This window comes from Ovis aries, chromosome 1 (genome assembly GCF_016772045.2).
Source record: "Ovis aries strain OAR_USU_Benz2616 breed Rambouillet chromosome 1, ARS-UI_Ramb_v3.0, whole genome shotgun sequence".
Classification (NCBI taxonomy): domain Eukaryota; kingdom Metazoa; phylum Chordata; class Mammalia; order Artiodactyla; family Bovidae; genus Ovis; species Ovis aries.
In genome coordinates this window covers 1,351,589-1,363,980 of record NC_056054.1, presented here as the reverse complement: position 1 = coordinate 1,363,980, position 12,392 = coordinate 1,351,589, and the positions used below count along the sequence as shown (strand labels likewise).

The 12,392-nt window shown below is 49.9% G+C and overlaps 1 protein-coding gene across 1 annotated transcript; it reads left to right on the top strand.

Moving 5' to 3' along the window:
- Window positions 1–1,735: 1,735 nt before the first annotated feature.
- Window positions 1,736–2,686, top strand: LOC101105206 (olfactory receptor 9S13-like). The gene has a single exon (XM_027965705.3). The coding sequence runs from the start codon at window positions 1,736–1,738 to the stop codon at window positions 2,684–2,686; it is 951 nt and encodes a 316-aa protein (XP_027821506.2).
- Window positions 2,687–12,392: the final 9,706 nt, after the last annotated feature.

Here is a 12,392-nt window from a genome sequence, read left to right as displayed (position 1 = left end):
GTGGGATTTTCCAGACAAGAATAGTGGGATGGGTTGCCATGTCTTTCTCCAGGGGATGTTCCTGAGCCAGGGATGGAACTCCCATGTCCTACACTGACAGGTGGGTTCTTTACCACTAGCGCCACCCGGGAAGCCCCCATTGTCCTGTAGCGCATCGTAATTTTTGAATTTCATCAAGCATGTGTTTATTCTGAAATTTCACACACAGACACACACACACACACAGGGAGAATTTTAGATACGCCAGCAACAACAAAAACAAAGAACAGAGGGGATTCAGAGTCCATTTCCACGTCCCATTTTTCAAGGGGGAAAGGACGTGCTCGCATTTCAGGCCTGTGAAGGCAGTGTCTGTGTCTGGAGTAGAGAGGGCCGTGTGCTGGCCTGGGCACAGACTGCCCACCTGCCGCCTTCCTCACACTGACGACCTCCAAGGATGGGCAGGAGTGAGGGCTGAGGGCCCGGAGGTTACACCTGCCCCCTGGGGAGACCCATCCAAGGAGGGGCACTGGGTCGCTCTGACTTGTCTGTGTTCCTCTACTGTTGGCACCCCACTGCTTGCTGAAGACTTCAGGCTTCCTGTCTGTCCTGCCTTGGGTCGAGAGGGGTCAGGGGAAGACTGGCCTCGGGACTGCAGCTCCTGGGACCTGGGGGTTGGGAGCCCCAGTGCGCTCAGAGCCCAAGCCTCACCTAATTGGCCATCAGAGGCCTTGAGTCCCAGCCCTGCAGGTAGAGAACGCCTTGCCCCGCTGAGTGGCCCAGAGGTGTGAGCAGTGCATGGACGGGCAGGTGAGCTTCCTCCAGGACCCAGTAGTTCCCACTCCAGAATCCGGGGCACCAGTCCAATGCTCCCTGAGACCCCAAGTACCCCCTAGGAACCCCTCATTCTCCCTTCACCACACAGGAAGGCGGAGCTGACAGGGCAGTAGACAGGGGTCCTGGTGCCGACTGATTATCATCAGCACAGACCTGGGTCAAGAGCTCAGGAGCCCCTGGGAGAGCAGTTCCTGGCTGTGTGGGGCTGGCCAGTCACAGCCCTCACCTGGACAAGGTAAGGTCAGGGCAGCCACCCTCAGGGTGCAGGAGTGCGGGAGACCATGTGGGTAAGGGGGCAGGGCCGTGTATACAGTAAGCACTCAGATCTGCTCTCGGCAGGGCAAGTGCCTGGCCAGCCCTTGACTCATCTCACGGATAACGCCCCAGTCCAGGCTCAGAGGCAGTGATGCTGAGATGGGAACCCTGGCGTGCAGGGGAGAGAAACAGGAAGCACCCTCATTAGCCCAGGGAGACCCAGCCCCTGCGCTGCTCTGGGCCTGTCCAAGACCTGGTGGGAAGAGGCGCCCAGGACACATTTCTGAGATTCATGAAGAGTACACGAAGGGGCAGAGAGTGCAGGATTAGATACGTGAGAAAAAGCAGAAAGCTGGCAGCGTCGCTGAAAAGACAGGCGGCTGCAGTGCCATTTCTGCACTCCAGACTCAGCTCTTCAACCATCCTGGCACCCCACCAACTCCGCAGTGACTATTCAGAGTCCCCACAGGTTGAGTGCTCCCTGCATATTTGTGAATTAGTGAGTCAGAGAAAATGTTGCCTTTTCAGGTCAGTCTGAGCTTGTCTGGAGGACTGGGCACTGAAGGGTCCCTGTGCTTCAAGAGAGTATGACCTTGTAACCCTAACCTCCTCCCTCTCCCTGCCTCCCGCCTGCTCTCTGCCCCGTGTCCCCCAGCTCAGGGCCATGGCACCCCACAGAAATGGAAACCTCTCAGAGATGCCTCTGCAGGAGTTCGTGCTGGATGGATTTGGGGGTGGCCCACAGACCCAGGCCCTGCTCTTTGCTCTGTTCCTGGCCCTGTACGTGGTGGGCGTCCTGGGGAACCTCACCATGATGGTGGTCATCACCCTGGATGCCCGTCTGCACTTCCCAATGTACTTCTTCCTCAAGAACCTCTCTTTTGTGGACCTGTGTTACTCGTCTGTCATCGCCCCCAAGGCCCTGGTCAACTTCCTGTCCTCCTCCAAGGTCATCGCCTTTGAGGGATGTGCCACCCAGTTCTTCTTCTTCTCCATGATGGGCACCACTGAGACTCTCCTCCTGGCCGTGATGGCCTATGACCGCTTTGTGGCCATCTGTAGCCCCCTGCGCTACCCCATCTCCATGCGCCCCTCGGTCTGTGCCCGCCTGGTGCTGGGCTGCTACTGTGGGGGCTGCCTCAACTCTGGGGTGCAGACGATCCTCACATTCAACCTCCCGTTCTGCAGCTCCAACCACATCGACCACTTCTTCTGTGATGTGATCCCCCTGCTCCAGCTCACTTGTGCCAGCACGGCCGTCAATGAGGTGGCCTTGTTTGGCCTGTGTGGCCTCATCATCGTGGGCACCACCCTCGTGGTCCTCACCTCCTATGGCTACATCACAGTGACCATCCTGAGGATGCGCTCAGGGGGAGGGAGGCACAAGCTCTTCTCCACCTGCGGCTCCCACATGACAGCCGTGTCCCTCTTTTATGGGACCCTTTTTGTCATGTATGCCCAGCCGGGAGCTGTGGCGTCCATGGAGCAGGGCAAGGTGGTCTCTGTCTTCTACACCCTGGTCATCCCGATGCTCAACCCCCTCATCTACAGCCTGAGAAACAAGGACGTGAAGGATGCCCTGCGGAGACTGGGGCAGAGACACACAGCCACGTGACGGAGGGTGGCCAGAGAGACAGTGTCCTGAGGAGAGGACAAGAGGACTTGAGGGGAGGAACTGGGTGTGGTTTGAGGAATTCATTCTTTTTTCGTCTAATTCATTTTTCATCCAGCATTTTATCCAGCCCATCTTTGAAGCACATCATGGACCACACACTACGATGCAGAGATGAATAAGGAACCGTGTTTGCCACAAAAGATCTAAGGGCCCGCAGTGGGGCAAGACGCTAACTTGAAGTTTGTGTAACACGGTGGGCAGAGCCATGACCTGGGGGTCTTTGGAGCGCAGTATGGGTCCCAGTTCCACATCAATTGGTGAAGGTATGTGGACTAGACAAACTCTCTGACTTTATCCCTCACTCCTTCATCAAATCTAATGGAAATATGTACCCAGCAATCTACCCTGGGACAACTAGCAGGGGGCGTCAGGACACTCAGCCTGGCCCCTTCCTTGGTGATAGCCTGGGCATCCCCACAGCCCATTAGGGGAGTTAGGAAGACCATGCATTCCCTCAATCCTGAGCGGGGCTGTTCCTCCGCTCCCCCTTCTGTTCACTGATGCCACCACCCAACAAAGCAGCAGGGAGCACCTGTGCTCCTGCTTCAGACGCTCCTAGTGCTCCCTGTCCTGGGTTTCTCCCCTCAGACAGCAGCTGGGAGCCCCAGGGGGCCAACGTGGATGCCTGACACCCAAAGTTCACCATCCAACCTGACAGGTGACACTGTCCTGACTACTTGTGACCCTAAGAAATGGGGCCTTGTCAGCACAGACATCTCTGAATAAGGATGGAGGTCCTGGTGCTGCTGCAGAGAGCAGGGGGTGGAGAGGGAGGGGGCACTTTCTTGGCAGAGGCACAGCTCCCTGGCCCTCTGTCCCGCACTCCCTGGGGCAGCTGGGAGTCCCATTCAGAGCTCCAGGCCCCTGCTCCGTGCAGCCAACACACAGCCTGGACCCGGGGCCTATCGTGTCTCCCTGTGGGAGCGTCGCCAACTCCGGTGGTCGCTCCTAGGAGGTGGTCCTCTGGGCGCGAGGGGGGTCTGTTCCCTGTGGGGGCCGAGGGATGTGCCCTGCCCCTCTGATGACAGCTCTCCACCCCCTCTCTCCCTGCGCCGGGGGGCAGGGGAGGGGCTAAGTTATCAGATTGCTGCCCCCCATTGCTCAAGTGGAACCTCCTCCAGGCTTCCTGCTGGGTTCCTATTCACATTGTCTTTGGGCTCCAAAACTAGTTCTGCGTCTGCCATAGATTATTGCATTCATCTGATAACAAAAGTTTACTTGCGGGTTCCCCAAGCATCCTGCTCCACAGCCACAGCCCTTGCTGGCGTCTCATGCTACAGCTCTCCCCTCTCACACGCACTCTCCTCTGTCTGTCTGCTGTAATTTTTTTTGTCATTCCATGGAATGTTAGAGGAATATTCTTGGGTCTTCTACTTGATCCAAATTTGGGATATGCATACATATAATATATATTCATTCCATGCACAAGTGTAGATTTATCTTAATTCTGTAGAATTCAAAGTTATACATAGTAAGAAATCACTTTAAGTGTTCATCATAAAACAGCATCTGTCCTGAATTAGGAATAAATAAAAGGTCTGACTTTAGATGGAACAAAAACTTGACAATAGTCTGCAGGAGAAATGTAAAATAAACAAAAACAAAACAAACAAAAAAAAAACCAGAAAATCGTAGATTGTTTCTTCGTAAATTGCCTGCACTTCAGATTGTGGTGATGAACACAGGCCAATGTCAGAGGCAATTCATTTCGCTTTGTTCATCTTATACAATGTTTTGTATGCCAGCTCCACAGAGTAGATTCTCAGTGGCACATATCTACTGGATGATTATAACTTGAGTCCTTTGTTAACTAGTCATTGAACTCCAAAATATACTTGGCATAGCGTTACAGTTATGAGCTCGGATTTGGCAATGATTTCTTGGATATAATTGAAAAGCACAGGAAACAAAAGTGCAAATAGACGCAAGGGACCACATCAAACCTAAATGTCTGTGCATTAAAGTCTTAAATAACAGTGTGAAAAGGCCGCCTGCGGGACGGGAGAGAATGACTGCAACTCTTATATCTGATATGGGGTAACATCCAGAGTATGTGAAGAATTCCTACAACTTAAGACAAATAATCCTGTTAAAAGTGAGCAGAGGATTTGAATAGTCATTTCACCAAAGATGATCTACAGATGGGCAACAAACATATGAGAAGATGCTCATCATCACTAATCCCTGAGGAAATGGAAATCAAAATCGCAAGGACATACCGCTTACATCCATGAGAATGGCTAGTATTAGAAGCAAAAAAATAAAAACGGGAAAATATAACCAGCGCTGTAAAGGGTGCAGGTCAGTTGGAGCCCGTCTGCACTGTCGGTAGACAGTAAAGCGATGCAACCAATATGGGCAGAATTTCCCCCAAAAACCTAAAAAGAGAGTCACCACGTGATCCACGTTTGAGTATGTATCCAAAATAATTAGAGACAGCTCTCTAAGAGGTATCCGCACACCCAAGTACTAGCAGCTTTATTTGTGGTGGCCAAACGGTGGAAGCAAGCCACGTGCTTGTTGTGGACGAGATGATGAACAAAAGGATGCACATGCCTATGAAGGAAAGGCACCCGCCTTAAAAGGGGTGGAGACCCTGTCACCAGACGCAACGCAGACGAAGCTTAGGACACTGTGCTAGTGAAATCAGCCGGACACAGAAAGACAAAAGCTGCATGACTCTAACATGAAGTCACATTCACAGAGACAGAAGGGAGAAAGGTGGTTCTCAGTGGTGAGGTAAGGAGGGAGGGGGCCGCATAGAGAATTGTTTTTAAGGGGGTTGAGTCCAAGATTGGAGAAGGCAATGGCACCCCACTCCAGTACTCTTGCCTAGAAAATCCCATGGGCGGAGGAGCCTGGTGGGCTGCAGTCCATGGAGTCGCTGAGTCGGAAACGACTGAGCAACTTCACTTTCACTTTTCACTTTCATGCACTGGAGGAGGAGATGGCAACCCACTCCAGTGTTCTTGCCTGGAGAATCCCAGGGATGGGGAAGCGTGGTGGGCTGCCATCTATGGGGTCGCACAGAGTCAGACACGACTGAAGCGACTTAGCAGAGTCCAACATAAAACATTCTGGAGACTTGTTGTGCAGAAATGTGGATATGCAAAACACTACTGAGCTAAGTGGGTTTCCCCAGTGGTGCTAGCAGTAAGGAGCCCGCCTGCCAGTGCAGGAGACATGAGGCGCAGGTTTGAGCCCTAAGTCAGGGAGATCCCCTGAAGGAGGGCATGGCAATCCACCCCAGTACCCTTGCCTGGAGAATCAGTCCATGGGATCGCAAAGAGCTGGACACGACTGAAGTGACTGGGCAGGCACTGAACTGTACACTGAAAACTATTTACAATTTTCAAGATTTCTTTGTGGTCAAAAAAATATGCAACATGAAATTAACCATTGCAGTCTTGCCTCGCTGCTCTGATTAGGACTTCCAGTACCGTGCTGGACAGACATGGTGAGCGTGGACATGCTGTCTTGTTTCTGATCTCAGGGGGAAAGCTTTTGGGCTTTCATCAAGTATGAAGTTAGCCGTGGGCTTTTCATATATGGCTTTTGTTATGTTTAGGGATGTTTCTCCTATTACTACTTCATTGACTTGTTTTTTTTTTTAATGTCAGGGTGTTGACTGTTGTCAAATGCTTTTTTGAATCAGTTGAATGATCGTGTGGGGGTGGGGATTGGGGGGGAGTTATCCTTCATTCTGTTAATGGGGTATAGACAGTGATTGATTTTCTAAAAACACCTCTTATCATGGCATCCAGTCCCGTCACTTCATGGCAAATAGATGGGGAAACAGTAGAAACAGTGTCAGACTTTATTTTGGGGGGCTCCAAAACCACTGCAGATGGTGATTGCAGCCATGAAATTAAAAGACACTTACTCCTTGGAAGGAAAGTTATAATCAACCTAGATAGCATATTCAAAAGCAGAGATATTACTTTGCCGACTAAGGTCCGTCTAGTCAAGGCTATGGTTTTTCCTGTGGTCATGCATGGATGTGAGAGTTGGACTGTGAAGAAGGCTGAGTGCTGAAGAATTGATGTGTTTGAAGTGTGGTGTTGGAGAAGACTCTTGAGACTCCCTTGGACTGCAAGGAGATCCAACCAGTCCATTCTGAAGGAGATCAGCCCTGGGATTTCTTTGGAGGGAATGATGCTGAAGCTGAAACTCTAGTACTTTGGCCACCTCATGCGAAGAGTTGACTCATTGGGAAAGACTCTGATGCTGGGAGGGATTGGGGGCAGGAGGAGAAGGGGACGACCAAGGATGAGATGGCTGGATGGCATCACCGACTCGATGGACGTGAGTCTGAGTGAACTCCGGGAGATGGTGATGAACAGGGAGGCCTGGCGTGCTGCGATTCATGGGGTCGCAAAGAGTCGGACATGACTGAGCGACTGAACTGAACTGAACTTACATTCTAGCTCTGAAGTGACCTTCTATCCTGCCTCTTTTCGCCTCTTCCCCATCCCTCTCTCTCTCTCTCTCTCAGTAGAGAAAGAGACAGATAGATAGATGATAGATAGAATGTTTTGTCATTCAAGTGTATTTCTGTAGAAAATGTGGAACTGGGCATGTTGTATCACATGTTGTATCACTGACACAAATTTTAAAAAGAAAATCCATAATAATTTTCAAACACAATGCACCTCCATGCCCCCGACCCCACCAGGATACAGGGCTTTGCCATCTCCTCTTGGCTACTCATCAGCCTTGACCGATGGGCCCCTTACCTTCACTTTGATTCTTTTCAGCCCATTTTCAATGCCATTAGCAAAGAAATATGATAGAAAAAGAAGGAAAGTCAAATGAAAATACTTTGATAAATTACTGGAACCCATTTGCTGTTAGGAAATCAAATTAAAGTAAAAGAGAAGAGATGAACCGATCCACCAGGAGGCGAAGGATGAGGAAAACAGGGACTCCCACATTGCTGGCTGCTCTTCACTGGTGCGATCATTTTGAGATGAGTGGCCGGATGAGTGGATAAAGAAGGAAGAATTTCATACGATGCCATTGCTCACCAAGAACAGAGAAAGGACAGAATGATTTACAGCAAGAACAATTCACACGCCTGTCCTTGTGAAAGTTGTGGACAGTCCAGACACACAGGCTTGGTGAAGAACCTGCGACAGAGGAGAGGGCTTGTCATGGGTAAACTCCCTGCTGGCCCTCAGCCAATCCTGTGTCACTAGGGCACTGATAGGCGCTTCAGTCCCAAGGAACCAGAGCCTCTTAAAAGGAAAGGCCTGCATCCTTTGAGTAGAGTAACTGGTTAACAAAAAGAAAGATGCAAGAAAAAGAACCTCCGTAACGTAAGATTAATATGAGAGTCAACGAGGTTGAGAAATAATATGCCTTTCTACTCAGGAATCCACTTCCAGACATATACACTTTGGAGGGGGAAAGTGTCCATTACATAATTTTCATTGTTGAAAAACCAAATTAAAAAAGGAAATGGAAGTCACCTAAAAGTCTCTGTAAAGAAGACCCCACAAGTAGTTGAGGGCATAATTTCACTTTTAAAACAATTGAAATAAGTGAACTAGAACATGGAAGGATTGGGAAGTGTGACCAACGTCCCTGCAGAGTGCATGTGGACACAGAGCTGGAGAGGTGGCATCGCCCTGAGACAGGAGAGTGAAGGTGCATTGCTGAGCTTGCCGGGTGAAAGCGGACTGCCTCACCATTCTCCTGCGTCAGTCACCAGGACCACCACAGCTAGGTAACACGAACTTGGTGACTTACAGCAACAAGAATTGACTCTCTCACAGGCCTGGAGGACGGATGTTCAAAATCAAGCTGTCAGCAGTGTCTGCTGCCCGTGAAAGTTCTAGGAAAACATACACCTCTTCCTGGAGGCTCCTGGTATCCTTGACATCCCTTCCTTCCCCTTTGCTGCACCATTCCAACCTCTAGCCAGGCTTCACATGCCCTTAGTCCCTGTGTCTTTGTGTCTCTGTATCATTTCCTCTTCCTAAAAGGACACCAGTCATTGGATTTAAGGACCTTTTAATCCAGCGTGATCTCATGCTAACTTATTTGGAAGGACCTTATTTCCAAATGAGGTCACATTCTGCATTCCAAAGTAGATGATTTGTGTGGAGAAGATATTATTCGCCTTCGTACGTGGTCGTCCATGTGCTTCCATACACTCTACAGTTGCTGAGTGTACTGCTCTATCTATGTCAAGTAGGTCCATATGGTTGATATTTTAATTCAGTTCAAACATCAACATTCAGAAAATGAAGATCACAGCATCTGGTCCCATCACTTCATGGGAAATAGATGGGGAAACAGTGGAAACAGTGTCAGACTTTATTATGGGGGGCTCCAAAATCACTGCAGATGGTGATTGCAGCCATGAAATTAAAAGGCACTTACTCCTTGGAAGAAAAGTTATGATCAACATAGATAGCATATTCAAAAGCAGAGACATTACTTTGCCAACAAATGCCCATCTAGTCAAGGCTATGGTTTTTCCTGTGGTCATGTATGGATGTGAGAGTTGGACTGTGAAGAAAGCTGAGCGCCAAAGAATTGATGCTTTTGAACTGTGGTGTTAGAGAAGACTCCTGAGAGTCCTTTGGACTGCAAGGAGGTCCAACCAGTCCATTCTGAAGGAGATCAGCCCTGGGTGTTCTTTGAAAGGAATGATGCTAAAGCTGAAACTCCAGTACTTTGGCCACCTCATGCAGAGGATGAGATGGCTGGAAAAGACTCTGATGCTGGGAGGGATTGGGGACAGGAGGAGAAGGGGACATGACTGAGCAACTGAACTGAACTGAACATACTATTTATTAGCTGCTTATTATTTGATAATTGTTTTATCAATTACTAAGAGAGGCATTTTGCCTCATGTTTTATACATTTAAAGTTTCTATTCAGTTCAGTTCAGAGTCGGACATGACTGAGCAACTGAACTGAACTGAACATACTATTTATTAGCTGCTTATTATTTGATAATTGTTTTATCAATTACTAAGAGAGGTATACAAAATATCAACTATGATTTGGATATAGGCATTTGTTTTTAATTCCATCACTTTTTGTTTTATACATTTAAAGTTTCTATTCAGTTCAGTTCTTCTCCAACACCACAGTTCAAAAGCATCCATTCTTCCTATTAGTCATATACAAATTTTTTAATTTTCACATTATCCAGTTGAATTTAACTTTCTTTGTGAAATGCCTCTTTATAAACTTTTTTCCCTGAACCCTACTTTGTGTAATAATTATTGAGCCACATCAGCATTCTTTTTCTTAGAATGTTTGTAATACAACTTTTTCAGGCTTTTATTTATATACTGTCTTTACCTTTGTCCTTTGGTTTTTATTTCTATCCCAAATTAAAATATTTTTTAACAGACACCTTTACTCGTTATGGACTGAGTGCGTGACCCCATGCAGCACAGAGGCAGCTGTGCTGCTGCCCCAGGGAGTATTTCCTGCGTGCCACCCTCCTCATCACTATGCAAGGGTGGGGGTGGAGGAGAGCAGGGGCCGTGGCCAGGAGATCACACCGGCTGCCTGGGGAGACTTTTCAGAGGAGGGGCACTGGGTCCCTCTAACTTGTGTTCCTCCCCTGCTGGCCCCCCACTGCTTCCTGAGGACCTCAGGCTTCCCGCCTCCCCTGCCTTGGGCCGAGGGGGGTCAGGGGAAGATTGGCCTCAGGACTGCAGCTTCCTGGGACCCAGGGAGTTGTGAGGCCCAGTGCACTCAGAGCCCAAGTCTCACCTAATTGGCCATTTGTGGCCTCAAGTCCCAGGTGTGACAGGTGGAAGAGGATCTTCCCCAGCAGGCACCCCCAGGGTCCAGGCACCTCACAGACGATGGGACAAGATGTAGAGGGGCAGGTGAGCTGAGTTCATCCCCTTCTCTGCTTGCACCAAGCCCCAGGGACCTCCTGCAGCCAGGCTCTTGGTGGGACCCCAAGTGCCCCCTCCCACCCTTGGTTCCCTGCACAGGAAGCCAGAGGCAGGAGAGGCAGGAATCCTCAGTGTCCACTGGTCTTCATCAGCACAGACCCGGATCAGGAGCTTGGGAGACCCTGGGAAACCAGATCCTGGCTGTATGCGCTTGGGTGTATCATGACCCTCACCTGGAAAAGGTAAGGCCAAGGCAGCCACCCACTAGGGCTGCAGGAGGGTAAGGACGGCAGGGTTCTGTCTTCACTAAGCAGCCAGGGCTTGTTCTCAGCAGCTGGAGTGATGTCCACTCCCCTGCCTCCCTACCCCGACCTCAGCTTCAAGGTTGTGAAAGTAGCGCCTCTTTAGCCAGTGAATGAGTCCTCGGAGCAGCTTGTTCAGGAGCACATTCCGATTCAACAGGTGTGTCTGACTGGAGCGTCTGCACGTCTAACCCACTCGCAGGTGGTGGTGATGCTCCTGGTCCCTGGACCACACTTTCAGTTAGGAGGGTTAGCACCGGATGTTAGTACAAGCTATGTTCCACTGCAGAGAAGTGTCCAGCTGCTTTGACCTCATTAAGTGCCTCCCTTAGGCTCGGATTAAAGGCTTCCTCATGTCACCGATGCCCATGGATGACCCTGGGTGACCTCAGCAGGCTGGAGCCCCCTGCTTGTTTGTTGTTCAAAAACACAAACCAAGAGCCTGGCTTTGGAAATGGAAATTGCTCTTTGTTTTCAGCTTACCAGAAGGAGTCACTATTTTATCATGCTAAGGGCTTGTCAAGAGAAATGGTCAAGTAATACTGAGCACAAAACCATGAACTCAGAATCTTTGAGTTCACCACAGAAACGCCTGCTTCTTGGGGTGTGGGGGTGAACAGGTGTGCCACACTAGCCACCTGTCCCCACTATGTGTGATGATCCCTGGGGGTGGGCAGCAGGGATCCATCAACCTAGCACCAGCAGGATACAGGGCAGGCCCCCTTCCACCCCTCCACCCATGCCCCTGTCAGCACAGCAGCTCCGTGAATCAACACGATGGCCAACTGATATCTGTTGCACAGCCCTCCTCTGACTTTCTGAATGGTCTGTGCTGTGACAAAGGCAGGGAGCAGAAAGACCCCAGAGAATTCCAGAGAACAGACAGAAGCCCAGATCTCCATAGTTCCAAATGGAAAAGGCTGTCCTGAAGTGATCTGCCGAGCAAGGAGTGTGAGTCGCCAGTGATATTGATAAGGAGGACATGCCCGTCTCTTGAAAGTTGAACTGTTCCTCTTCCATGATTTGGCAAACATCTGCACATGGGCAGAAAGCCCCATGAGAACCTCAAGGGTGCAGAGAGCTCTGCGGATGAAATGCCACTGTGGTCCAGGCTCAGAGGCCATGATGCTGAGATGGGGATCAGAATCTGCAGGAGAGACAGACACAAAACACCCTCATTAGCCCGGTGATGGCAGGTCTTTGCTCTCCTTCCAGTTTAGCCTGGAGATGAAACCATCACTAGGTCAAGTCCTGGTGGGCCGGGGGTCCTCAGTAAACGTTTCTGAAGTCAGTGAATGAGTTTATAAGGAACAGAAAGTATAGGATTAGCTATGGGAGCATAGAGTGGAAATGGCAAAATTCAGAAGCATCCCTGAGGGAAGGGGAGCATTTACTTCAAAGGAGGAGACAGGGGGCTGCAACTCCATTCTTGCCCTGGAGACTCTCAGCTCTGTAACCCTCCTGGCACTCACC